At 37.8% G+C, this 27,009-nt stretch overlaps 1 protein-coding gene across 2 annotated transcripts in view; it reads right to left on the bottom strand.

Moving 5' to 3' along the window:
- The window catches only part of RB195_009380 (uncharacterized protein), a gene marked incomplete at both ends in the record, with an annotated part of 29,912 nt that extends 5,812 nt beyond the window's left edge, over window positions 1-24,100 (bottom strand). Inside the window, 10 exons of one of the 2 annotated variants that reach the window (XM_064189914.1) lie at window positions 2,509-2,562; window positions 6,186-6,294; window positions 9,377-9,475; window positions 16,954-17,070; window positions 17,218-17,289; window positions 17,346-17,447; window positions 22,355-22,426; window positions 22,511-22,641; window positions 22,944-23,062; window positions 24,039-24,100. In XM_064189914.1, coding sequence (XP_064047496.1) covers window positions 2,509-2,562; window positions 6,186-6,294; window positions 9,377-9,475; window positions 16,954-17,070; window positions 17,218-17,289; window positions 17,346-17,447; window positions 22,355-22,426; window positions 22,511-22,641; window positions 22,944-23,062; window positions 24,039-24,100 — 937 coding nt within the window. The remainder of the gene's footprint in view (window positions 1-2,508; window positions 2,563-6,185; window positions 6,295-9,376; window positions 9,476-16,953; window positions 17,071-17,217; window positions 17,290-17,345; window positions 17,448-22,354; window positions 22,427-22,510; window positions 22,642-22,943; window positions 23,063-24,038) is intronic. The other variant, XM_064189913.1, reaches the window with a different exon arrangement.
- Between the last annotated feature and the right edge of the window lie 2,909 nt (window positions 24,101-27,009).

The raw sequence follows: 27,009 nt of genomic DNA, 5'->3' as shown, positions 1-27,009 counted from the left end.
ATTGCTTCAAACAACCAACGACTGGTTAGCGAATACGGTAACCGAAATGGAAAGAAGAGAGTGAAAAAGATCGCTGGCGAGGACACTGAAGAGAATTATTCAAGCGTCTCTGAGGAATTACTTTTCGTAGTACGCAAGCGGCACGAAAAAAAGGCCTGGCAACGGCAGAAACTCGGCGTTGACCTTGATGCTCGGTTGGTTGTTCGGATCTAATGTAGCTTGAAAACGAAATGAATTTCAAGGGATTCTCAGAGAATCACCTAAGAATTCACCTACGAAAATATGAATTTGTGGCAAGAATGAAAATTCAGAGACGAACCAACAACCGTAGCGCACAAGTGGTCGGTCGGTCGTGGCATTGTAATAAGCGGGCAGCTGGACTCGAGACTCGAGAATGTTACGCTTTAAACCTCATTTATCTACACACAACACACACATACACTGCATCACCTTACAACTTTAACGGAAGACATTCAAGCCGTGAGCTGTGCGCTGTTTTGCGGCACCCGATTGGTAAACAGATTGAGTGACAATTTCATTCCTCGGTGCTCGGCGCTAACGTAACTCAACGCAAGAAAATCGACACGATCAACACACGTCGAATTATTGGCAGAACGGGAAGAAAAATTCATATTTGCTCATGGCATGCAGAGAATATGAAAACGGGGAGAACAACGGGGGAAAATTTCTGCACTTTTCATGAATATTCATCGTTCTTTCGAGTTCGAAAAATGAAAAGTTTGGTATGTTCGCTGAGGATTACAGTGTTATTTATGTTCTTTCAGCCATCTGTCATTCCTTTTTATGTAAAGAGTTCAGAATTGCCCTCTTTATTTTCAACCGGATATCAGAAATAGGGAAAAATAGAAAGCAACTATAAATAGGCTATTTGTCTTCTCGAAGAAAAATAACGATTTCAAAGTAGGCTGGTCGGAAAGTCCTGCAATAGAAATCAGGAAATCCAAAATTTTCCAGAAATGAAGATAATGGTTTAGCAAGTGTGAGAACTTTGCACTGGCTATTTTTCTCGTCAAAGAAAAATAGCTATTTCACAGCTCATTTTTTTAATAGATGATATGTAGAGGTAAGAATGGATAGGGAACAAAAAAAAAATGGTTAAAGACAACATACCACAAATCTGTTGTGGTACGAATTTCAGGTGGAGTATAGGGTTGTAGATTATGAGACCGGGGTGGTTCCGCTCATCTCTCCCTGAATCACTGCGAGCAGCCGGCCCCTGAATGCTGTTTTGTACGATGCCTTCTATTGCAGCTCGCCACCATTGCACGCTTAGCGTCCCTTACTGCCTATCGGGGCAGTGCGAATTGATTTTCGACGAATCGCAGGGCGGAGGCGGCGCGAGGGGTGGAGCGTTGCAATAGATGGCGTCGTACAAAACAGCATTCTGGAGGCGGCTGTTTTCAGTGATGCAGGGAGAGATGAGTGGAACCACTCCGGTCTCCATAATCTACGACCCCGTATACGGATACTCCACCTGAAATCCGCCCCACCTCAGATTCCTGGTATGCTGTCCTTAATAATGCCGAAAAAAAAATTCATTTAACGAAATTACTGAACATCTTATTGTAACGAAGAAATTTTTAACCACGTGTACCGGTAGCACAGATCATCACTTGAGACCTGTGCGCAGGTCGATATCAAAAATAACTGGTAATTTTTCCCATTATACCGTACTATTTCGTTTTACAGTAATGCAATAATACAAGTTCCGACAACTAAGAGAATTATATTCAGAGCGCTGTTGTTCCATTTAGATCATCGCAACCATTTAAAAAATTAACAACTTACAATACATATTAAAAAGTTACTGTGGATTTCATGAATGAGTGTTCAGGAATTCAAGCACAGTTCTGTACGTGTCAGAAATGTAGGCATTCGAAAATTTCGTGGAACGAGACTTAGTAATTAGGGTTACATGACATCATCAGCATTACGATGTCTCTCTGATTCATTAATTTCCACTTGATTTCAATTTATAATATAAAGTATGACCGAATTATCGATTATACGTTGATGAAAATGATTCCAACACAAATGCGGCAATTAATCGATGAAATTGAAAACCGTTCCAGAAAAAGCAATGGGAGAATCTCGGATTTCCGATCCCGATTCGTAACAGATTCCGAGGCGAGGTTTTTGAGAGAAGAACTTTGTAACTTTTTCTAGGAAACACAGGCACACGAAAAAACTTCACACATTTGACCAAACGGAACTAAGAGTACTTACATCTCTATCATCGGTTCATGTTACATGGAAAGTGAAGAAAGTTTTTAAAATTTAAAGCCAGCTATGCTAATTAAGCTAAATTTTGCTTTTTACACAAGATTTGAAGATTCTCTTGGGATAAAAATTTCATCTGCTAAGGAAATCACAAAACTATTCCTAGGGAGAGTGCTATGCCGCTCTTTATCTGCTTATCTCCTGTTGACCTCATTTTCGATGGAATTCCAGTGGAAAATAAAAAATAACCAAAGAATAAGAACTTACGAGTACTCTTCAAGCTAGCGATTCCTCCAATACCACGTTCTGACGTTGTATGCACTAAAAATAACGAAAAAACACGCTAACTGAATGAAGTGTGATGAAAGTGTACAAACATAAAGCGCAAGTGCAACGCTAACGTAGACTTTGCTCAAACATTCCGGAAAAAAAAAACAAACAAACAAGTTGTACTGCTAGATGTCAGGGATACATTGGCATTCATCCATTAGATACTTCGCTGCAGGAAGTGCACAATTCGTGGAATATTTTTTCCCCGACATCATCGGTTTTTCTTCAAGAGCCTGGCAGTGGTCGTTGACCATCTGTCATCAGTTTGCACAAGAAAAGCCAAAGTTTAAAAAAAAATAGCGATCACGTACACTTTACACTTGAAACTGGATTGAATACTTTTTTTTTGTGATTATTGATAAGTTTGTTTTGGATGGAACAGTTGTCTAGATTAATTTGTTTTAAAGGCGCCATAGCACAGAATTAACGATACTGGAATCACATGAGTATGAGCTGAATTCCCCCTAAATGTCCAAAAAAATCGGTGTGAAAAACAGCCTCTGCGAACAAATTCCCCTACGAGGCACCTGAAAACGGGTCACGTTATGCGAGCATAGGCATGCACACCACGTCCGCGCTGCAGCGAGCAGAGAATCAGGGCTCCCGACGCTGCCTTACCCGCTTACCTTTGGACGCGACACGTATGCCTACGCTCGCATGTCTAACGCGTTGCCAGGTGCTTCGTAGGGATATTCGATCGCAGAGGGCCTTTCTCACGTTTTTTTCAGGACAACTGAGGGAAATTGAGTGTGATCGTGCCCGCATTCGTTATCTAGACCCTACACTTGCATCCACATCGTAGTCTTTCTGTGGAGAGATCTCAATTTCTTAAATTTCGACAGCTTTCAAAAACCCCGTCAAAAATGTAGTTTTAATTACTAATTTCTTATTAGGTTTTAGATTTCGTGATGAAGAACCGCTCATTTATTTTGCAGAAAAAACTGTAAACAATATTGTCGAGAATATTGCATGAATTAGAATACAAGGTCAAAATATACAGTTTTACTCGGAAGTATAATGATGATATGATTGGAGTCATTTTTAAAAAACTCGGAGGGAAATTTTGAGAAATTACTGGTGCTGAGATCACAAAATGTCTGCACTGATAGTGTTTTTGCAAAATTTTTTGAAGTCCGGAAAACAGTCTAGGAAAAATCTACACTATTCACCGGCATATCAACTATTCTGTGGTAAAAATTGATGGACAGCACCATAACAACAGACAATGGATGATAAGAAGCGCAAAGGTCACACAGGATCTCAAAAAGAACACTCAAAGAATAATTAAGCAGCAGATTTTTTTAGGAAGAAGTTTTCAGGAAAGGAACATTTTGGTTAAAGGCATCACCCCATGAATCTGACGTGGTATGGATTTCCAATGGACAAATTCCATATGGGGTCATAGATTACGGGATCAGGGGTGGTTCCGCTTCTCTCCCCATGATCGTCCTTAAGAAATGGCGTGGAAGACTCCGTTTTTCACGACGCCAGTTTTTTCCACCCTTGTACACGCGCCGCATCCAGCTGCGCAGCGGTTGAAAGCCACTGAGTTCTCCTCGACTGCCTACTCAAGTGAAACCTATGAATAGGTTGCTAAGGGGACCAGATCCTAAACGTGGGAGAGTGTTCTAACGTTCCACGTAGGAACTAAAGCGGTTCACACGCTGTTTTTCAGAACGATTAGGCAGAGGTGAGCGGAACCACCCCTGATCCCGCAATTTACAGTTCCATCTCTAGCTTTTGCCGTGGATTCCCTCACCACGTCAGATTCGTGTCGTACTTTAATTAAGCGTCCAAATTCGGTCTAACCTTAGCGGAAGTTTTCGGAGAATTCGATGATCTACTTGTTTTTTGTTCTTCCTTCTATCCACTGATATATTGCTGATATTTTTGTGCACTGCGTAATAAATGTGCAGGCTGCAGATCTATTGCTGTTGTACTACGGACGATAACAGCAACAGTTGCACTTTCTATGGGCGGTCGTTAACATCAGCAATCAGTGTAAAGCAGAGATAACGTTCTGCTCAGTTAACACAGAGATTTTGCAACATCAAGTGCTGCTTTTGACCTGCTATTGTGCCGAGGATCAAGATGATTGCGTGGTGTAACGCAGATATAGTCAATGCAGAACGTAGCAAGGGTTTTTTTTTAGTAAAATAAAATAAATACAAAATATATAATACATAACATAACAATATGAATACAAAATATAATAATAATATGAGTATAGTAACATATAATATAATATAAAAATAAAAGCTAATAATAATATGTAATAATAATAAGGGTACAAAACAAATATAAAAATGTTACAAATCAAAAACTATTGTGGTCTGTTGTAGTTATTCGCGTTTTTCTAACTATTTTCAAGAATTTCCCAGGAGAAACGAGAAATAAGCAACAGGGCTGAAAATTCAAAGCTCAGCTAAAAGGAACGAAATGTGGTGCATAATTAACTGTTGGTTAGCAGTTAACTTGAAACATTCCAGAAAAGGCCAGTAACTGCGACTGGAAAATGTTTTCCTCTGAACGGTTTTCCCTGCTTACAAAAAGCTATGGGAAATTCAAAACTGTAAAATGCATCAAAACAGTGCAAAAATATTTTGTTCGCAAAATTACAGTCTTGCAGTTTGTTGACATTACGATAAGTTATGATAGAAATCCACATTATCAGAAAATATTTAGCTGATATTTGACTGGTTCCGCTTCAAAATTTCCGGAAAATTTCTGGGGTTATCTCTACCTTCCCTTTGTGTTGAGGATCTATAAATTTTCTGAACAGTTTCTCATCTTCTTTTATGATGCTCCACCTTTTCCCATGTGATTTGCACGTGAAAATTCAAAAAAGCAACTTTATACGACAAACTGTTCACGTTTAACTGCTGACTACGATTGTCTGTCGCTAACCGCATGACGTCATAGAGTGTTGCTCCCAACACGACTTCGTGAGGGATTATTATTTGCAAAATTAAAACTTTTAGTGCATATTCTACATAATTCCCATTTTTCCTAGTTTTCTCTTTCCAACTAATAGACTTTTTTTATTACCTAGAAATTTTTCCTTCGAAGCCCCTTTTTTCCCGAAACTTCTCGATGTAATTCAGTTTTGATTTCTTTTTCCTGGGATTTCTCGCTGTAATCCTGTTTCTAAGATTATTTCTGCATTTTTTTTCTGGAATGTTTCCTGCTATTCCCTGACATTCCATATCGGATAGATCCTAACAAAAAAAAACCTACAAAAAAAACATAAAAAATCATCACAACAAAGTTTTTAGAAAATCATTATGAGCGACGAATCAGGACTTGAAGTCTGAACTTAACATTAATTTTTTGCTCACCAGATCCTGGATATCAAAAACATGGAGTACTGCAAATCAGATCTGTACTCGATCAAATGAAAACGACATTATAATGAGTCAATCATGTGTAAATACGTCTTCCACGCTTCTTTTGCAGCTCACACTCAGCCCTCAGTTCAGGGCATAAATGATAGGGGATCGTTCGTAAATTTGCGAATATTCCCAATTTTTCGGGATTTCTGTCTCAAAGTCTTCTTAGATGAGTTGGAAGGAATCACTAAAAACTTGAAAAATCAAAAAATCACTCTACCGTACCAATTTTCACTGGAGTACATGGTCCACTTCTGGATTGACTGATTGTGGCGGCTGTGGCGTTCTCTTTACCATCCATCAATGAATTTCTTGAACGATGCACATCATTTTCCTGAAATTCGCATTTCAAAGCATTTTGGTATCTGAAATACGCCGTAGCGGGAATATCTCGAAAAAAAATCGAGAAGGAATTTTTTCCTAGAAAAACAAACCAGCATGAACCAGTAATATTGATTGGTTTTTCGGATAAAACAACTGCGAAACGGCGCTGGAAATTTTCTCTCTTAGGTATGCGGATCGGGGGAGACAAGAAGGACAAACAATGGTCACAAATTTTAAAATATTTGCTCTGACGGGGTATTTAAAAATAATTAACTGAAGAAAGCAAATACTAGCTGCATAACTCAGGAATTGTGAAAATTTTCAGTATTTGAAAAAAAAGACAAAAGACTAAGCATTTAAAATTTTAAAAAATGAAAGCAGCATAAAAAATCAAGCGATTTTGTAGAAAACAAAATACTTTTTCAGAAACGTGTTACATAACGCTAAACTCTATTTTTACTGTGAGGAAGTTTAAATTTTAAAAAAAATACCATTGCTTTCACATCAACCTTATATTATTTTCATGATAGAGCCAAGTAATCAGAGTCTTTCCATTTACGATTCTAATCCTAAACGTAACCGATGCAAAACAGAGGCCTTGAAAAAATTGACCAATTAAATTTAATTAATTAAATTAAATTTAAATTGCTGAATAATGAAATCAAAGATAGTTTTTTTCTCTCTAAAAAACTGTGTTGAATAAGATTTGCTTTGTAAGTCCTAACCAACCACTCCTACAGTAATTTTTCAATATTTTCCACCAATGATATATGTTCGCTAGCAATTTTCTTATACTTCTTAATATTCTATCATGGCCGTTTGAAAATCCTGTCAGACCAAAAGAAATGGCATCAAACTGGAAAAACCTTGAACTTTGTCGTGGATCCAAAATCGTTCGTCATACTTGATGGGAATCAGACCAGAATTGAAACCTTGCGCACAAAACAAACCTGATTCACTGGGCTTTTTCGAAGAAAATTAGCATCAATGTCAATGAGGCTAATAGCCGAACAAAAAAGCACATTGAAGTCGTACGTTAGCATTTTTTTTTACTTTACATACGCATTTTTAAAGGGCATATATTCGAAAGTAATTACAAAATAATATCGTAATTAAAGTAATTATAGGATAACATAGCAAGTAATTTAATATAGTAGTAAAGTAACAAATTAATATAGCAATTACATGCAACTTAATTTGTTTAATTTGCTAATCGTTCGAATTTAATTTTTTGATAGGAAATTCAGAAATAATATTCAAAACTAAATCAAAAAGCCAATTACCTTTATCCAGCTTTTCTAAGGGAGGAAGGGGGGCAACATTTTTGGTATTAGCGCCAGCGCCTGGCCATTAGCCTCTTACCCTCCAGTGCTGATTCACTAGTGGGTAAAATAAATAACACAGAAGACCTTACTTCGCTAAATTACTACGAATACCAATACTAAGCATAGAAAAGGAATACCATTCAGGGATTTCTTGGAAAAGCACTGCTTACATCGAATTGTTAGAATAGAAAATTCTTAGAATTAGACTAGACTAACTACTTAGAATTCTGTTGTAGTGGATAACTTTTCCAACGTTAAATGAGCTGCCTGATCACAGCTCCAATTAGAAGTAATAATAATTTTCACAAAAAAAAATCAAAGGAAATCATGCATGTAAGGAAAATTTTTTGATTTGGTGAGCACTAAAGATTGGAAACGTTAGTGCGATTCGTTCGGTGTTGCGATAAAACTTGATAAACACCTGTCAAAGAAATGCTTCTGGATGGTTCCAGAAAAAAATTGACCGTACGTCAGAAATCCAACGTAAAATCAAAGTGACACGAATATGTTGCGATTAGCAAAGTGTCCGTAGAAGAAGCTCAGAGAACATCCCCCGGAACCCCGGATAAAGAACATCCAGTTGGAATTTGCAAAGAAAAAATTTTAGAAATCAAAATTTCTTTTTCTATGAATATTTTATCAATTTTATACAAAATATGCATGTATATTCGATTTAAGCAGTGCTTTTCCAAGAATTTCCTGAATGGTATCCCTTTTTATACCTAGCTCTATTCAGAGAAGTTTAGCAAACGTTACTTTTGCAATTAAATAATTAATTGAAGCTGGTAAGCTTACTAATTAATTATTTGACTACCGTAGGTTTTCAGTTAGTTGTGGTATTTAAGAAGAGATATGAAAACGGTCATTTTTTATGGATTACATAATAATAAAACAATATACATATAGCTGTTGTATAGCTGTTGTTAAAGGCATCACCCCACGAATCTGAGGTGGTACGGATTCCAGGTGGAGTATTCGTATACGGGATCGCAGATTATGGAGAGGTGGTGATTCCGTACATTTCTTCTTAACTGCCGTAAAAAAAGGCCTGGAAGATATGGCTTCGAGCGTTCCGGTGCGCTTTTTTCTGCAAGGAGTTCGACTGGAGCGCGCCAGCCTTGTGCGGCGCCGCATCTTCGGGGCCGTTTTTTTACAGCAATTAGGAAGAAATGGACGGAATCATCCTCTCTCCATAATCTACTATCCCGTATACAAATACTCCACCTGAAACCCGCCTCAGATTCGTGGGGTGATTCCTTCAAATATGTTCAACCCAGAGTGGACGAATTGCGCTTCCGGGCCTTGAACTGAGGCAGATGAAAGAGGGATTTTGTGTCGAACAGAGGACGAATATGCGTTGCATCAAGCGTACGCGACGCGATCCTCCGGTTGAAAATAATTGGGACCGACTACAATAAATGCTTGTCGTGTCTAGTTGCTTGTTAAATTCCTACCATACAAAATCTGACCATGACGGAAATCTGATCAGATTATTTATTCCGATTATTTAATGATATTACTTATTATTATTATCTTTACCAATTCCAGTAAAACGCGTTGGCGCATCCCAAGTGGATTGATACGCCAGTGACTTTTTCCTTTATCCTTTAATGTTGCTACTCCGATTAATTTAAAAAATTGATTTAAAATTACTACTCAGATTGTTTATGTGAATTTTTCGCGTTTATATTCCACTCAAGTTACTGTACATTTTACTGTTCTTCTGAGCTCCTTAAACACTGTCGAATACCGCAAGAAAGCCTGTACCTGCGCTGCGCTGATCTCTCCAAACCTTCTTGCAAGTTGCATGACCGATTCAGGACGTCTGGCACCTCGAATTTCCATATTTAGAGTTTCGCCGGTATCCTAAAGACATATCCTTTAGGCAATCCTCGAGAAAGTTTAAGAAGACGTCAGTATTCTTTAGAAATACCATGAAGACGAAAAGGAGCGTAGAGCTAATGGTGGCAGTGTTCAGAGAAAGGCTGCTTACAATGGAAATATACTGTGTTGCCCTTTCCAGACAATAGCAGGAGGGCGATGACTTCCATAAATTCCACTTAGGCCAGCTAACTTTTAATGAAAATGCATGAACGTGAAAAGAAATGAACTTACGGAAGCATTCAGAAAACAGAGAGAGAGAGAGCGGAAAAGAGAGAGAGACGGATGCAAAAGGAAGAAAAGAGAAAGAGACGGGGAAAGAAAGACAAAGAGGAGAAACAACGAAGGCAGAAGATCAGAGACAACCGGACACAGAGCTGTGATAACGAACAGTTCAGCTCATCTCGGTGTGACCGTAACAGTCAGCTGCCGGAATTATCAGCTGATCAAACATGTGGCGGTCTCACGCTCAAATCCACGGTGGATCTGCTGAATCGCACACTTTTATCGTATGGAATCATTGCTAATAACAAATATCTGCTTCCGAATATTCCAATCCTTTTCGAGAATTTTCTATTTGAAGTATGGCAAATTACAAAGAGCTCGATTCTTTGTAAACTCTCTCTATCATATATTCCACTTGATGGTAATGCAAAATATTTATCTAACTCTTATTTTTTATTGACAATTGATTAAATTTGTCGGTTGATGCTGGATATTAGAGCAAATAAATAGGCAAATATTAGAATCGAAAAATGAAGTGAAGTAATTAATAACAATATTTAATTTACTCTTCTAGAGTAAATTAAAGTAGGAATAAAAATAATAAGGGAAAAAAATAAGGGAATAGGAAGATTCACCGAAGTCCTGTGGAAACATCAAAAATACATCAGTGACAAGCTAAAATTTCAAATTTTACTTTTCTGAGAATTGTTAAGACTTTGTAAAAGCCAAACATGCTCACAAAGCGATATTTCCGTCGGCTAATAGCGAGACGGTAAACAATAAGAAAACTTAACTGAAGCTAATCATCACGCAAAAGCATAGCTTCGCCTTGGTAATCAACTATCCTTTGTGAGTTAATTGTTTTCGACTTCTAATCAGGTTCCCAAGCTAAGACTTCTCGAGAAAACTCGTCCAAAAAAAACAGAACAGTAGTAAAATTACTCTTAGCATAGTGTTCCAAGCAACGTTGTTTCGAGACAGCCGAGGTAAACTTTACGAACTGTTTTCAAGTTTGCTAGCAAAATTACTGAACCCTTCAAGGAACCCATTAGAAAAATAAAAAGATCGAAAAAATAAAATTAAGGAAATCAGCTAGAACTATTTGAAGAGGACCACAATGGTTGCCTGAAAATCCCAGAAAACGGATAAAAAACCAGAGTGAGGAAAAGCAAAAGAAATTCCCTAAAACACACATAACGGGGCAGAAGATTTGTATATGAGTTGTGCGAGAGAGTGGTTCATAGAGGTTCCAGAATTTTTCAAGAAGTTTTGGTTATTCTAATGGATATCAGTGGGTAATGAACAGACAGATGCTGTTCAGTACTCAGTCGAGAAAAGAGCAGAAAATATCCAACGGATACCCAACAAAACGCTCTGCTGCTGAGTTTTTAAAGGAAATCCTTCAAGAAAACATTGGGTGAAGGATTCAGAAGGTTCAGGATTACGAAAAGAAATCTGATGTTCTGCATTGAATGTCGCAGAAGCTGTGGCGCAGAAAATCAGGTGCGCTTCGCTTTTCCAAACATATTGAGGAACAGGAACAAAAATGGGAAATCCGTAGACATCTTATAGCTTTTCTGTTTCGACCGTAGTCTACATGCGTTTGAAGATGAGAACTGGAAGAAATCCACAGGATTCGGGGAGAAAAATGTAAAACCTATGAGCAGTTTTCTTTATGAGTCGCAGACGGTGTGTGTAGAGAGGGAATTCTCCAATTAGACTACGGGGACAGCTGTAATGACCACGATGAGCGGGGGACACGGATGCACTTTACAATTAATTTCCTAGAAATTGCAGCAGAAAAAACAGCGATTCTGCGAGCAAATTTAGTGTGGATTCAGGACGAAGGTTTGGGTGGTCAGCTGGCAGAGCGACCTGGATGTTGTTAGGTGAGATCGTCAGCTAGGGATTAGCACCGTCATACGGTACGGCTTAGCTAATGAGAAGAACATGTTCGGGCGGGGGCTAATCGAGGTTTAATGCGGTCGAATGTGGCTCTAATGAGGAAGTGAATGCGTCTGACACTACGTCGACGACGTATGTCCATCATCACCGCGGCGGCGGCGAAGAAGGAGCGGCCGGCCGGCAGCTTAGGAGGCGGCGGTGACGTCGTAGCGGATGTTTGCTAGAAACATACGCATACACATATGATGCTGATGATGATTTGAAGTGCGTCTGCGGGTAAATAACAGTCATTGCTCGTCCGCGCACGAATGTGTAGCTGTCTATGCACTATCGGTGACTACAGTAGGCTACTACTGGTGGTCGTAGACGACGTAGAAAGCATAAACACCGAGACGTAGGCATCATCTTACTGTCTCGTTACGGCCTATTCGAATGAAAGCGAAGGTCATCCGCCCAAAGAAACAAAGCAAACGTTGGCGCGTTTTTTTTTCGCGCACCAACATAACCAACACGACGAGACTGCGAGACTAACGCAACGAGACGGACGGCGCGAAGACCGAACAACAGCAGCAGGTGGCAAAGAAGATGGGCGGGGTTTGTTCCCAGAAATGTTTCTTCTTCAAGTTGTTTAATGACACTGACTAAGAACATGATTGAAATCTTGAAAGGAAACGAGAAAGACAGTCGCTGCACCGTTTGCCGTCTTCCAAGCTCTCAATTCCCCTCGACCCGTAACGTGGATTTCTGGATTGGAGATTTTGGTGGAGAAGTTAATTTTACTTCTAGAGAAAAGATATCACCATGAAAATTGGTATTTTCTGTTTCAAGAAAACGAACGCGACTTTTGCAGAGTTCGAAGAGCATTTTGAAAAAAGACTCTTTTCTATTTATATTTATCTATTCATTTTTTATTTTCTATTTTTTTCTGTTATCTAATCCATTTTTCTCTCACCTAATGTTCTCATATCCTCAAATGTCCAAAAAGAATCCCTCTTGTTTTTCCCGTCACAAAAAAGTAAACAAGAGGTTTGTCAATAGCATGATAAATAAATTCTTTAAAAATTGTTCCGTGTTATTGGAGTCCAGAAACATAATGAATGAGCTATATAAATAAGTTTTAAGTCAAAGAATCCTAGAAAAAAGAACTCAGAACAGCTCACCGCGCACACCCTGCAATGATGCTGCAGCGCCCTATCTGAGTTTTCTTAACTAGACGAACCTTATCTAGCAATAAAATCAGAATGGGTCCTTGAAGTAGCGCTGTTCCCGGTGAGAAAAAAAAATAACCTCCGGACTCTTTCATAGCTCATAAGGTTTCAATCTGAAGAATCTAACCTACAGCAACAGATATACAGTAGTTCGGTCTTTTATGTGGGATATTTTTGTATTGTCGTCATCTTAGAAGAAAGCTATGAAAATGTTGTGAATTATAGCGAATATCTAAGGTTTATCGGAGATTTTTTCGTAAATTGAAAAAAAAGGTTCAGTTTCAGTTTAAACATCGATGTTGCAACATTTCTCAGAATGAAAAAGAAATGAAGAACATAAAAAAAACAAGGAAGTAAAAAATGAGAAGACAGGAAAAAGGTTTCGTTTCATATTGTAAATAGTTATCGTGATTTATGCTGAAACAGAATTCTGAAATGAATTTTTTCGGCAAGTAATTCCCGATAGTTACAGGGACACTGGAAAAATAATTTGCAATAATTGGACCCACACTTTTCAGAATTGGAAAAATCTCCAAAAATGTTGTTCGATGAGGCGATAACGGTCTTCAGATTATCTTGCCTATTCCTTGGCAGAATAACGATCTGAGTGGGAGACGAAAGGTCAATTTTTCAAAATTCCGCCATATTTCACCGTAATCGTGGGCGGGCGTGGGACAAAACAAAAAGCAGGGAACAACACTAATTCGTAATTCCAGACGAAAAGGGTAATTAACGGAAAGGAAAGTGTTGTCTTGGAATATTAATTTGAAAGCTATAACAGCAAATGAGAAGAGCAACTAGTAAAGCAATACGTTTGTGTGCAAACTTGCATTTTTTGAACTACAATTATTTTGAAAGAAAGAAGAAAAAAGGAAAGAGAGAGAGAAAAAAAGCGAAATTTTTACAAATTTGATTGGATGGGAGCAGATTTATTGTTGACCGAGTCGAACATTAATTTCTTCAAGCCTCATCTGAGTGAATTCATTGCTATTCTCATCATAACTTATTTTAGAAAAATCATTCGGAAAATTTTAAAAACCGGAATTTTTCGAATAGTGACCAACACCTCTATGTAGTTCTTGTCGAATGAGGGCTACTGTTTTCTTGCAATTATTCCTTTCTATTATTATTGTTATTATTTTTGTTATTTCTACTTCAATTCCTGTTAACATTACTTTCTTCCAGAATTTGGTAATTTGTTACAAAAACGTATACGACTATAGATTTTTCGGGGCAAATTTTATTATCCTGTGGTATAAACGTCTTTCTACAACTCTACAGATCAAGAAGATCTCACTACGGTAGTTCCAAAGGCTTCGTTTGAAAAATCCATAAAAATTACTAGTATAAGAGAGCTGAAAAGACTGGTAACCATGAAGACTGATTTTGTAATATCTAATGCAAAACAAAAAATGGTGCAATGGAGAAGTTTTAGGAAAATATTCGTGAGTTCTCCAAAAACAAGAAAATATGGATGGTGAAATTTACGCCAAACATCTCTTCTAAACATGCGAAACGGCGAAAGGAGACCCGTATTACGAATGGAACACTAAAAACACGTCGGAAGTGACCTTGTATATGTCAACACAAGCGTCTGATAGACACTTATCGCAGCAAAGAGGATCAGCAATCAGGCGTGAAAGTAATCGATTACTGTTTAGTATATACGGGAATAGTACCAGTCATGCGGAAAAATCTGAAAGGGAAAAAAATCGATAAGATGATCCACGCAAGAGCAAAGGAAGGAACACTCGGGAAATTACGCAGTAACCTTCGAGAAATCGGCATCCGCGACACGGGAGATCTCTGACCACCATGGGGAAATTCGATTGTGGGTCACCTTTTGGTTTACTATATAAATCTGATTTGAAACCAGAAATTCAAAGATGATTTTGATTTGAAGCGGTAAAATCGTTTTTTCACAGGTGACATTAAAGAACTTCTTAAACCATCTTCCAAGAGATTCGCAACGGAAACACTACTACAAAAACTCATCGAAACGAGAGCTTTTTAAAAGTTAATAAAAATTTTGAAAAAAGTTTCGAAAAGGTTAATTTAAAAAAATAAAAAGAAAAGAAAATATAAAGTTTCTTTTTGAAGAATAACAAAAAAAGTATCTGAGGCTTATAAATTTCTTCCAAAAATCGTTAATAGTTATTAATAACAACAATAATAACAATAGACCAAAATTTGTTTTGGCACAGAAAAAAACAACATGAAGGCATTCAAATGCTCAAGTATTTCCAGGGAAAAAAAGAGAAGAAGTTGAGAAAAATCAATGAACGAAAGCAAAGAAAATGGTAAAAAAAGAGCAAATTTTTGCAGAAATCTGCAGTTATGAGTGAATATGTGAAAAGTAGAAATTTTCCTAGGATCTAGTGATTTTCCCAGTGAAAAAGTTGTCACAATTTCTAAGCTGAAAACACGTGCAAAGGAAATGAAAAGTACAAAGTTTGCTTAAGATCTGGATGGAACTAACGTGTTTCTCGAGATGCCGCATTATTTGCTGAGACGTTCGGGAACGTCTACACGGGAATTTCCTTGGTTTTTCGAAAATTACATGGAAATCGTCAACATGGAGATGTTCGCGCGTGCACGCGCGAGTGTCCTATTCCCATAAAAAAAAGGTTCTCAACGAGAAGTACAGCTCTACAAAGGAATGATGTGCTGGAAATGCAAAGAAGAAGAAGTACGAGAAGGTTGCATCGAAAAACTGAGGAGATTTCTAATGTGGAATTTCTAGCATCCTTCAACGACCAGGATCCTACGATTTGAAAAAAAAATTAAAATATTGGGAGGTAAAAATATACAGCCGAAAGGAGATTAGCCCGTAATTTTTTTAGATCTCTCTAAAGATGCCCTTAATTTTTACGAGAGTACACAAGCAAGTTCATGTGTAACGTGATCCGAGCTCTAATTTTTTTCTGCAAATCTCAGGATAAGCAGATGGACAAAAAATACGTCCGAAAAGCTGTGCTAGATTTCTCATGCATGAAAAATTTGAGGAAAGAAACTTGGTGCAACCGTCCGAAAATCCCAAAAGGCCTAGGACCATATAGGAGGATATGAAGATGAAAAAGGAAATTAAAATGTTGAGTTAGAATAAATATAAGTGAGGAACCTCAATGCGAAAACTAGAAAATATTTAGAAAAGCAAATCTTTGAGAAAAAAGAGAGGAGAAAGAGAAAAAAAGAAAGAGGAAGAAATGGATTGAAAGTTTTAGTGAACATAGATTAACTAAAGATTCTTCAAGATTCTTAAGAAGAGGTCCAAATTTCTATATGTAGAGACCCTTGCGACCACATTGGACGACTTCGTAAGAAAATCAATCGGTAATGGAGATCAAAAGAGATCAAAAGATAAGCAAGTACTTCGAAAATTCTGAAGGAGGTCTCAAATAAAGGACAAAGTATACAGTATCTAGGTGGTTGTTCTCTGAAATTTTATGTTTGAGGGGAGGCATGTTTCGCACCCTAGGAAAAGGTATGGAGACGAAAATGAAAAAAAGGAATTCTATTTTTTGGCGTTCATACGGGAAAATATCGAAGGAAAACTTGGAAAACTACATTCAACTAGCCTAGAGCAGCCTTCAAGTAGAGTAGCCTTTAAAAAATGTGTAACTCTTGGTAGAAGGGATTCCATAATTTTCGAGAGAGTGTTTTTCGGATTTTTTTTTGCAAGGAACGAGATGAGAAAGGATAAATGGCACACAAGTACCGGAAAAAAAACATTTCGGAAGAATTTGATTGCAAGCAGGAAAACAAGAAATTCCCATAAGTATTTCCATGGTTTGTCTGCGCAGCTACAAAGAAGTGATCTGGATATCTGGATATCTGTAACCACTTAGATAAGAAGAAGAGGGGCGTGAGAGAAGATTTATGAACTAAAACCTGTTACGAGAAGACCTTGACTTTACAAAAGTACAGACCGACGGAAGAAAAAATATGGCCTGCGCTGCGGTGGCAAAATCGGCCGTTGACGACCGCCGCAAATGACGCAGCGATCGGCGGCGGCGGTCACTCACCTTCGCGCGATGGATCGCCATCGACCTCGCCGGCGCCGATGACGCTATCGAGGTGTTCAGTTCTCCGGAAACTAAAACTGAATCCAATCCATGAACTCACCGCATCGGTCTCCACACGAATCACATGTCCGTCCTTCTGTAGAATTCTCATCACATCATCGGTGAATGCGCTGCGCAACGACGCCGGTACGCTACGTCGCCGCCATCTGTCCACAAACTGCAAATAGATCTCTCCTTTTTTTTTGATCCGAATGAATCAGTTGGGGGAGGTGTGGCCGAGCGTCGCGGCGGTGACCCGAATTCAGCCCGGATTTCAAAACAATTACAGTTACTGTTGAGAGTGAATGATTCCATGAAAAATTACCTGTCGTTCACGACGTCCCACGAATACGCCGCCCGATCTCGTACTTTCGCTCATCGTCTCTTTCAGGGACAACTACAAAAAAAGGCGGATATTTATTTTGTGGTGTAATACGGATCTGACGGAAGGACCTGCTCACTGATCTCCTGATCAGATTCACCGGATGAGGAGCCGTAACCGGAAGAGGCGGACGCAACTTGCGAGGATTTCTTCGATGGTGGATCAAGATCCAACTGAAATGTTTGCAATTAAGAATTTGAGCCAAATTCAAGCCTTTCTCTCCAGATACTACTTTCCCTGCTTTTGCTTCCTTTTCCTTCCTCCTCATCTCACTTTTCCACTCTTTCAGTTTTTCATTGATTCTATCTTTATATATTTACTTTTCCATTAATTAATGGATAGTCGACAATGTAGAAACGTATGAGTAAAGAGGAAATAAATGAAGGAAGAAGGAATGGGTGAGAAAATTTGTTATACCAGTAATATTCCTTTACTTCTTCGTTCTCTACATCAGACAATTCCCAATACACTCATGTTTTTATGCTTTTATTTCCACGTTATGCTCTCTTATCTTTTTTCAAATTTAATTTTCGATTTTCGAGATCCAGCCTGTCTACTCTCATTAGGTTAAAGTTCCTTTTTATTTGTTGAAAAAAAAGACTCCGCTTCAGTTATCAACTAGTTTTTATTTCACAATTTTTTCAGAATGAATCTACATGAATTAAATCAATAACTAACTGGAGCATTCTTTCTTCTTCCTTTTCTGGTAGTTCATTTCCAAACGATACGATCATCCTTTCTGATATTTTTTTTTGCAAATTTCCCCTTTCCTTCGCCTATTTTTCCCACCGTTCCTTCTTTCTGGTTCATCTTCTCAATTTATTATTGCATTTTCACTGGTTTTCCATGGTTCTGTTAAAATGCACGTTAGAATTTTTCTGAATGGTTTGAAGCAAACATCAAACCAACATAATTTCACGTAGAAATTATTTTTTTTTCAACGCGTTCTTTTCGAAATCAATACATTTTTGCTGGTGGTGTTCCGATCCTTTCGGGTCATCCAAACAGTACTTTGCTTGCTTGCTCCGAATAATATCTTCCATTGCACCGGTGCAATGATTTCTCTGTTCGGAAGGGGGAGGGAGAGAGAGATGTTCGAGTTGAACAATACCTTATTTTCATCTTCAATGCTTTTTTCGTTCAATTTCTCTTTTTATTTTATTGGAAAATAACGCATACTACAATTCTGTTACAGTTTTCTTTTTTTTAAGTCAGATTTAGAACCACATTTTCATCGCAGAAAGTGGCAGCGCATTATCACTTTCCGCGCCGATGAAGAGATTTTTGTCTTCCGTTTTCCTTTAATGGTCCACTGCCTTTGCTGCGGTTTGTGATCCAAAAAATAATAATGGAATGAAATTTCATACACAGCTATAAATCAAAACAAAGAAGAACGCGATTTGCTCCATTCAACACTTTGACAACACTTTTCAGTGTTTTTTTTCAATATTCCCCAAATTTTTTTTTCCGGAAAAAAGAAGTTTCTTGCACCTAATGGATCTATTATAGTCTAACACTACTATTTCCTTGTTCAAATACAGCTCGTAAAAGTTGATTTACACCAGATACGCAGAAAAGCGCCATGTCGTTATTAGGTTAATGACAACGTTCCAGGAGTTTTTCGATCTTGGAATATTTGTACGAGTTGATTGTGGAAGGGATATACGGTCAATCAAAGCTACGTATTCAACATGAAAAGATCCAAGGACAGTCGAACATAAGCACTAATAAGGTAGGAATTTGTGTACTTCACGAGCATGACAAGGATCACGCTTAATTTGTTCTCCCTCCTAAACAAATAAATCGAAAATATACGTGTACATTAGCTGTGCATGTGATCTTATTCCCCAACGATACAGCTTATTACGGGCTATACAACGGTGGAATTTGTAAGGCGTCCGCGATTTGCACGGGTAAGACAGCTTCTACCGCTTACTCGCGCAAATCGCAAGAGGCATATTAGTTGAATCACAGACGTTGAACGAAGACGGAGTTGTTTGAGTTCTATAGCGTAATAACATGTATCGTTGGAGAGATAGAATCACACAGGGATACTACCGCACGCGTTTTTCTTGGTTTATGGAAGGAATTGAGCGTGATCCCCGTTATAAGCGTGGGGATTTCTCAGCTTCTTCAGGAGGAGAATCTCCTGTCAACTTACCGCACAATATGCTAAAAAGAGCCTAATTTCCTGTACGAGAATTAGCTGAAATCCTTATGAGCTGTGTTCCTTGTTGTTTTGGATTTGTGGGATACTCACGGGTGTTTTCAAATAAATAAATAAATAAATAAATACTCGTGAACTACAGTCCTACCCTTTTCTGCTCGTTGAGAGATCCCAATTTTGCGATACATTGGAATATTTCCATAGCGCTAGGAAAGTTTTTGCAAAAATGTGCAGAGGTCGATACCGAAAAAGCGTTACAGTGAATCGTATTGTATCAGGAAATTACGGCAATTGGTGTGGATACCTGATCGAAGACTTGGAGTACGACGTGTTGTTTCCACACTGTGTGTCAACTACGTGATACGATGTCTTTAATGGAGACGTATGCACCCATACGCAGACCTACGCAGACTCTACTCGATGAGGTATCGAGTCAAGTTTTTATTCCTCCCGAGGAATTTCGTACTGATGTATAGACTCCGGAGGGATAGAAAGGTTGGTTAGCACGAGGGTGGTTCCGAACCATCGATCGTGCAGTTGTGGCGGAAGCTTTTACCATTGCGCTATACCTTCTCTTCTCTTTCAGTTGTAGAAGGTAAAGGTAGTGTTTCTTGGTATTCCTCCTCAAAAAATCCGGAAAATCCCTCAAAACTCTACAAAGAAATTCTAAAAGTCACTCTTCCTCTCAAAAACATGGTTCCAAAAATACAGAGGGGCTTTTTTCCTACGGAGAACTCAAGGTAACTCTTCATCCGGTAAATACTACTGGTAAATGTCTACGAATTAGTGTGAACTTAACGTTGCACCCATTTAGCGCCGGTTAGCCGTGCTTCCGGCAGTGTTGTCTCGCTTTGAGGGGGTTTTTCCTCAACCGACACAGGAGTGCACAAAGGAATGTAAATTGCAAAACAACCTGTAATTATTCACAAGGTCAACATAAGATCAAAACAGACCGGAAAAGTTGTATGACGGGTTCTGAAGGAGATTTTTGAGGAAAAAAGACTAACTATAGCAGAATTACATGTGAAAGAAGCAGAAAAGAGGATAATATGAACCACCTAACGGGTTCCTTGTGGTGAACAAAACCTTTGCTCATAAATTCCGTAGATTTTTTCTTGTAACTAACAACCCATGTCTTTGACAACAACAATTAGCGAAGTTTTTCAGGTGAACAAAGGGAAATTATCGTAATTTTCTGGCTTCTGATTTCTGAACTTTTCGGGAAAAGGTGCCGTAAATTGAAAGGTTTTCATGCTTAAGTGCCTAGAACTTGTTCAACAGTTAAGAAGAGCACAGAGAACCTACCGATCTTCTTTCGATAACGGGAACAGAAAGAATTTTAAACCCGCTGAATTTTGGAGGAACGGGGTCAGAAGGGGCTAGAAATAGATTTGTTATATTTATATTTGAAAGATGTTATGTGTTAAGGTTTTTTTTATAAAAAAAATGTTCAGTATTTGATTTATTGTGTACTGTAAGGTATTTTTTAATTGTAGTCAATTAATTGATTAACTACTTAATTGATTTAATTTCTGGATGATAATGTAGGAATGTGTTGGTTCACAGAACTTTTTTAGTGGATACTCAAATTAATTCCATAAAATATGGAATTGATTTTAACTGTCTTTCTATCAGATTTTAAAAAATAGAAAGAGGGAATTTAACGTTGCAGATCCGAAGAACTAAATGACATGTGAAGTCTTCGGATCAGAGTAAGTTGCATGATAATAGTAATTTTTAAAATGTCTGTATGAGTTTTATTAGAGGTGGAGCTCAATTATGTAGACGTCAAGACAGCAACCATACGTTTTGCAAATGTTTTTGAGTTGTAGTAGGACTCTCGTAATATAAAAATTGTTTTTTCAAACAATTTGAATAAAAACTAAATAACAATGAACTCAATAAATTAAAATGAAAATTTAACATTAGAGCTAGATAAATTACTAATAATTAAATCAATTAATTAAAATTAAAAGCATCACCCTACGAATCTGAGGTGGTACGGATTTCAGGTGGAGTATTCGTATACGGGGTCGTAGATGATGGAGAGGTGGGTGATTCCGTCCATTTCTTCCTAATTGCCGTAAAAAATGGCCCGAAAGAAATGGACGGAATTACCCCCTTTCTCCACAATCTACGATCCCGTATGAGAGTACTCCACCTGAAATCCGTGCCAACTCAGATTCGTGGGGTGATGCCTATAAGTATAACATTTGAGATGTAGCAACTAAAAGTATTACACACCATATATACATACATATACATCGGACATGGATTCATTCTTTCTGGATGAATTTGATGTCCGGTCTTAATGGTTCTAGAATCAAAATGAGGCATATTTTATTGAAATCAAGGTGTAGAATCCACTGATGCATTCTTCACATCTTAAAATCCATTGAACTGGCTAAAGAGATTTGTACAATGAGTACCGTATTGTCAATAAGTGCAAACAAGATAAATAAACGTATGTAGCGCTGCAAAAAACGCAAAAAAACTGATTTATATCATCGATTGACTTTCATCCTGGCTACCGTTGATTTCGTTCCCTTTGATACGATATTTCAAATGAGAACGGGAGAAATAAAACTAAATATAATATATATGTAGATAAACGTCAGCATACTCCTTGCATTGATTTCTAGACCGTAGAAGGTTTATTTTTGTAATTCCTAGGAATTTCTGGTGTGTAAATGACAGTTTTCTTAATTCAAGATGAGAAAGAGTTTAAATTCAGTTTAAATTTTGCGGAATTTTTCTCTTGGAAATTTAGAAAATTGGATCTGACTTGCTGTACATATTTATTTGAAAAATTTACAAGTCAACATTTTTTTGTTCAATCTGATTCTTTTCTTCTTTTTATTCTTCTTCTATCCCCATAAATACTCTTGTTTACACTCCTTGTTTCTGAATTACTGAAACTTGGTATTGATTCCATTTCCCGGAAATAGGGATTGTTATGATCATTTCCCCATTGTTCCTTTCATCCTTCAATCAAACAGCTATCATTTAAAAAAATTCATGCTCAAATACTTTTTCCGAGAACATGTTCCCGAAAAAAGTTGAACCTACCTGAAATTCTGAATCATTTTCCGGCGATGCCAACGGTGGACTACTGTTCAGTTTAAAATCTGATCTGGATGAAAACATCCTTTCTTCTGAAGTGGCTGCAGGCGGACGACGAGGGTAGGTGGGATTTCTCACTAAAATAATTTTTCCTTGTGAAGTTTAATTTCCACAACAACACGAATACAATTTTCCATTTACAAGATTTTTTTAGCAATGTTTCGGCAAAAAACTCCACAGATGTGTAATGTGTGATGTGTCAGACGTTGACACATTGTAAAAATGTCACAAATATTTTGCATATTAATATAAGCGAGAGAAATACGAAACAAATCGGGGGAAATTTAAAATTTTCCATTTTCAATGGGTTGAAATTTTTTCGCTGTAAGTAAGGATGTCTAGGCTATATTTCGAACCAATCGATAATCTTAAGTCTTACCCGGTTCTATGGAAATGTTTTCACCGTACGATATGAATGTGGCATCACCGTGACGATTCTTACTGATCGATCCTAGACAGGATGTATAGCCCGGATATGGTGGAGGAGTGATAAAAATGCTGGAAAACCAATTAATCACGTTGTGACACTTTACTGGAGGTAGTTAAAAGTAAATTCTGAATTCATTAAAAATAAAATACACAATATAAAATATGTGGTATTGTAATATAACAAAAAATAATAAAATAAGCAACAAATATAAATTTTTGCGCTTATGTTACAGAGATAAAAATAAAAGCTTTTCGACGGAACAAAGTTTATTCAAAACAAAACTTTCCGCTTTGTTGATCCCTTTTTTGTTTGTTTCTATCCACAAAACATTCTTTTAGTTCTGCAAAAACAAATACAATTACATCCAGGCCTAGCTACATTGTTTTCACGGTATATTTTGGAATTCGTACGAAATATTCACTCCACTTTTTCTCCTATCCCTTTTCCTGATTTCTAACATTGCCACGCCTTTTCTCTCTGCATTTTTTAGCCGTGGTGCTCTGGATAATCTTAAAACAATTCCATCTTGATCTACCTTGCACTGGATTTTTAACTAGGCCGGAATCGCTCTGGAAAGTGATCTTTGCTCGTTATATTCCTTTTTCTCTTTTTTCGTCTTGTATTCACTGCAATTTTTTCTGTATTTTCTGAACGACATTGAGCGTAATGAGTAAATAAGCAAATAAATTAACAAATAAACATAAAATATGTCTATAAGTGATAATCATTTGCTATTCAGAGTTTCAGAGGTCACAACTAGTCTCCACGCTATTAGCCGACGAGTATAATCGTATCGCTATGGAATTTCTCATTAGCTGGCCATACGTTTTGGAAACATGGTGTGAATAATTCCTTATTCCATAGAAGAAACACATTTGCTTCCTACATTCCATTTCTATTGTACATATAAGGAATTCCGCTGTGTTAGTCATTGGCGACGAGGCGACGACGAAAACTTGCAGCGGCGTCACCGCTGCGCCCACATTTCGTTAGTCATTTTCCTGAAATCAACCGTTTTCGCATTCACGGAACGGAAACGCTCACCTGCAAGCACGATGGGGCCGTAGACGTCGTGTGGTCTCCGAAGATCTGCATCCACTGTACATTCTTCAAGCGTCAGCCGCCGCGCCGGGGCGTCCGTTACCTGTACGGAGTAGGATCGGGGATCCGTAAAGTACATGAATGAGGGCGTTGACGCGAATTCAGAATGGTCAAGCATCACTGAGCGCGAACATTGCGATGAACTCGTTCGGAAAAGGTGAACCACGATGAATGGATAAGTGAAGATGACTTTTTAGAAGGCGAAGCGTAGATAATACGATGATGGAACTGGTCAGATGGTTGCTCCAACTGCAGCTTCTACCCGTAGGTTCCTTACCGTTAGCTGTCCACTTTAAAAAAATGAGGATAGACATGAATCGAAGAGCGTTGAGCTACAGTGGATGAGTTACACTTATATTGGCAGGGTAAGGAGCCAAAGATGTTTCTTTGATAGATCAATTTAATTTAGTTTGATCTATTTAACAAATTAAAACATCCTGATTAAGAATTCTGGCATAGAAATGAGATGAGGGACCCTCCTGAAAAAAAATGCAGTATCGTCAGCAGTTTAAAACTAACATAATTAACTCCTTAAAAACTAAATCACATCTGAAAAATCCGGAAGCTAAAAGCAGCCGCCAGGAACTAGGAAACTATTCATTATAGTGAAGGATAGTCACTAGATGGTTAACATCATTAAATAATTACTTAAAATTATAAAATGTTAGGATTGTCAACGTCCATCCTTGCTCCAGAAACAGTAAAAGACACATAGAAACAGAAATTATAAAACTCTATGAACTAGAAAAGGTGAAAGTTAGCCTTTGAACATAACAAAACCCAAACTACACGAAAAAAGCACCGCTATCGCCTGGTTTTCGGGATCATTGATTATGAGAACATGCATAGTTCGATTGATTGACATGGTGCAAACTGGATGCAGGGGAATTCTATTACTTATTATTGTTTATTATTTTATTTGTTTATTCATATATTTCTTATTTGTTTTTCCAGAAAATCTTTCAGATGATATGAGATTCGGAACTATTCATTGTTTTTTTTTTAAAAAGAGATTGTGGTTATTCACTCATTGACTTAGGTGTTAGCTTCTCTGAGTAGTTTTTCCTTTATTCCTTAGGTTTAATAAGTTCTTGCATTGGAAAAAGAAATATATGTAGAGATGAGCAGTGGTACGGTAGTCGAATTCGTCTAGGGATTCTTTTTACAATAATTTGATCATCTATCGTAACATATCCAAAGTAAATTATAGGTAGGATCAGTGTTTAGGAGGGGATCGAGGAAAATGGAAATGGACAGCCAGAAGGGAACGTTTAGATCTGGCGACGATGGCATTGACCTCTCACGGACGAACTAATCCTAGAGATGGCCACCGCTACTGAGTAGTTCTAATTCATTGGTGATGGCGGTGATCATCAGTACTGATGAGATCGTTATTGACAGATATTGATCGTACGCAGAGGAATCGTCGCCAATTGAATGGTGGACAGAAATTCGTGAAAAAAATTACTAAAAAAAAAGTGCGTAGAAAAGCCCCGGAAGTGTTCTACGGATTCTTCAAAGGACCTAGTTTAAAATCGTAAAGATCTACTTCACCTCAATCACCTCGACTCCCGTCGTTCGTCGATTTGCTCGACCTGGTGCCAGTAATACTTGCATTTGTCCCAATCTCGTGCGAGAGTTTTAAAATTATACGCAAAATACAGTAATAGGGATTTCCTAATGAAAAAAAAACGGATCCAACCGTTTTGCTCGAAACCATCGCAAGAGAATGCTACGTTGGTTCTGGGTGGAGGTACTTCAGCAAATGAAAGTCTAGACAGACTCGTAATTCTAGTTAAGAGGTAATTCACTACCGTAACTCATTAAGTCGCTTGATGAGCGCACAATACTGCAAGCTCATCTCATCTCGACAATTAGGTCAACGTCGCGAGACTTCAGCGAAAAAGATGTAATTCTAGCGTTCTTTTTTCTAGTAGGGTTACTGTAGGCGAAATTGCCGAGGCTGCAATATTTTACGTTCTTTTTTAAATGAGACAGACAACTTCGATACAGGAGGTAGGTCTATTGTGCTGTAGTCTGTTTGTATGGCCGAGTTATACAATATCACTACCGAGGAAGGTTATTTGCAGCGATATGCTATTGTTATTTCGCGGTAGTTCCGCAGGATTGTCGGTACACACTTCTTCTTTGCTTCTTTCGTTCCTGTACATATGAAAAGGATCTCCTTAAAATATTTAAAAAGTAATGTTAATTAGCCAAACTGACAACCTATCCCAGAAATGCACATGCTTCATGCATGCTATACATAAACACGGATGTAGCGGATGTCTAGAACTTTCCGTTGGTCTGTAGACATAATTTTTTCAAAAAAAAAACATTAAAGATAAGGTCCAGTATTTTGTGTGCTCGATTTTCTTAAAAATAGATTTGATTTTTTTTTCTTGCTTTTTAATAATTTCTCTTTAAATTGGTGAAATTTCGATGTGCCGATGCTTAGACGTGTGGCGTTTCTGATTCGTGGAAATGCAACGAATAGGGCAGTTTAATTTTTTCAATTTCAAATTTCTTAATTTGCCACAAAATGTCCTTTGAATACAAATGTTATATGGAGAATTGGGAAAATTTGAGAGAAATGCGGGAGATTTCCCCTTTTATTAAAGATTTTCAAGTAATAAAAATGCAGCTAGTCCATGGATTACAGCTCGTTTCTTGCGAATTTGACGCGTGGGAGGAGCCAATCGACGTTTACAAGCTTTATTTGTATTATATTCGAAGATAATTAGCTCATTAAATATCAACAACTTCTAAAAATTAAGTAAATTATGAAAAATAACCGTTGAAAAATGAGCGGTGGGCCCAGTGAGCCGCAGTGTCTCATGCAAGGCAAAAATAAAAGGAGGGGTCACCGTTGTGCCGCGCTGTCGTCAAAGAGTTAAATCACTCAAGGTGGAGT

Source organism: Necator americanus, chromosome III (assembly GCF_031761385.1).
Source record: "Necator americanus strain Aroian chromosome III, whole genome shotgun sequence".
Taxonomy (NCBI): Eukaryota; Metazoa; Nematoda; class Chromadorea; order Rhabditida; family Ancylostomatidae; genus Necator; species Necator americanus.
The sequence above is the reverse complement of the archived record's forward strand: the minus strand, read 5'-3'. Positions and strand labels throughout refer to the sequence as shown.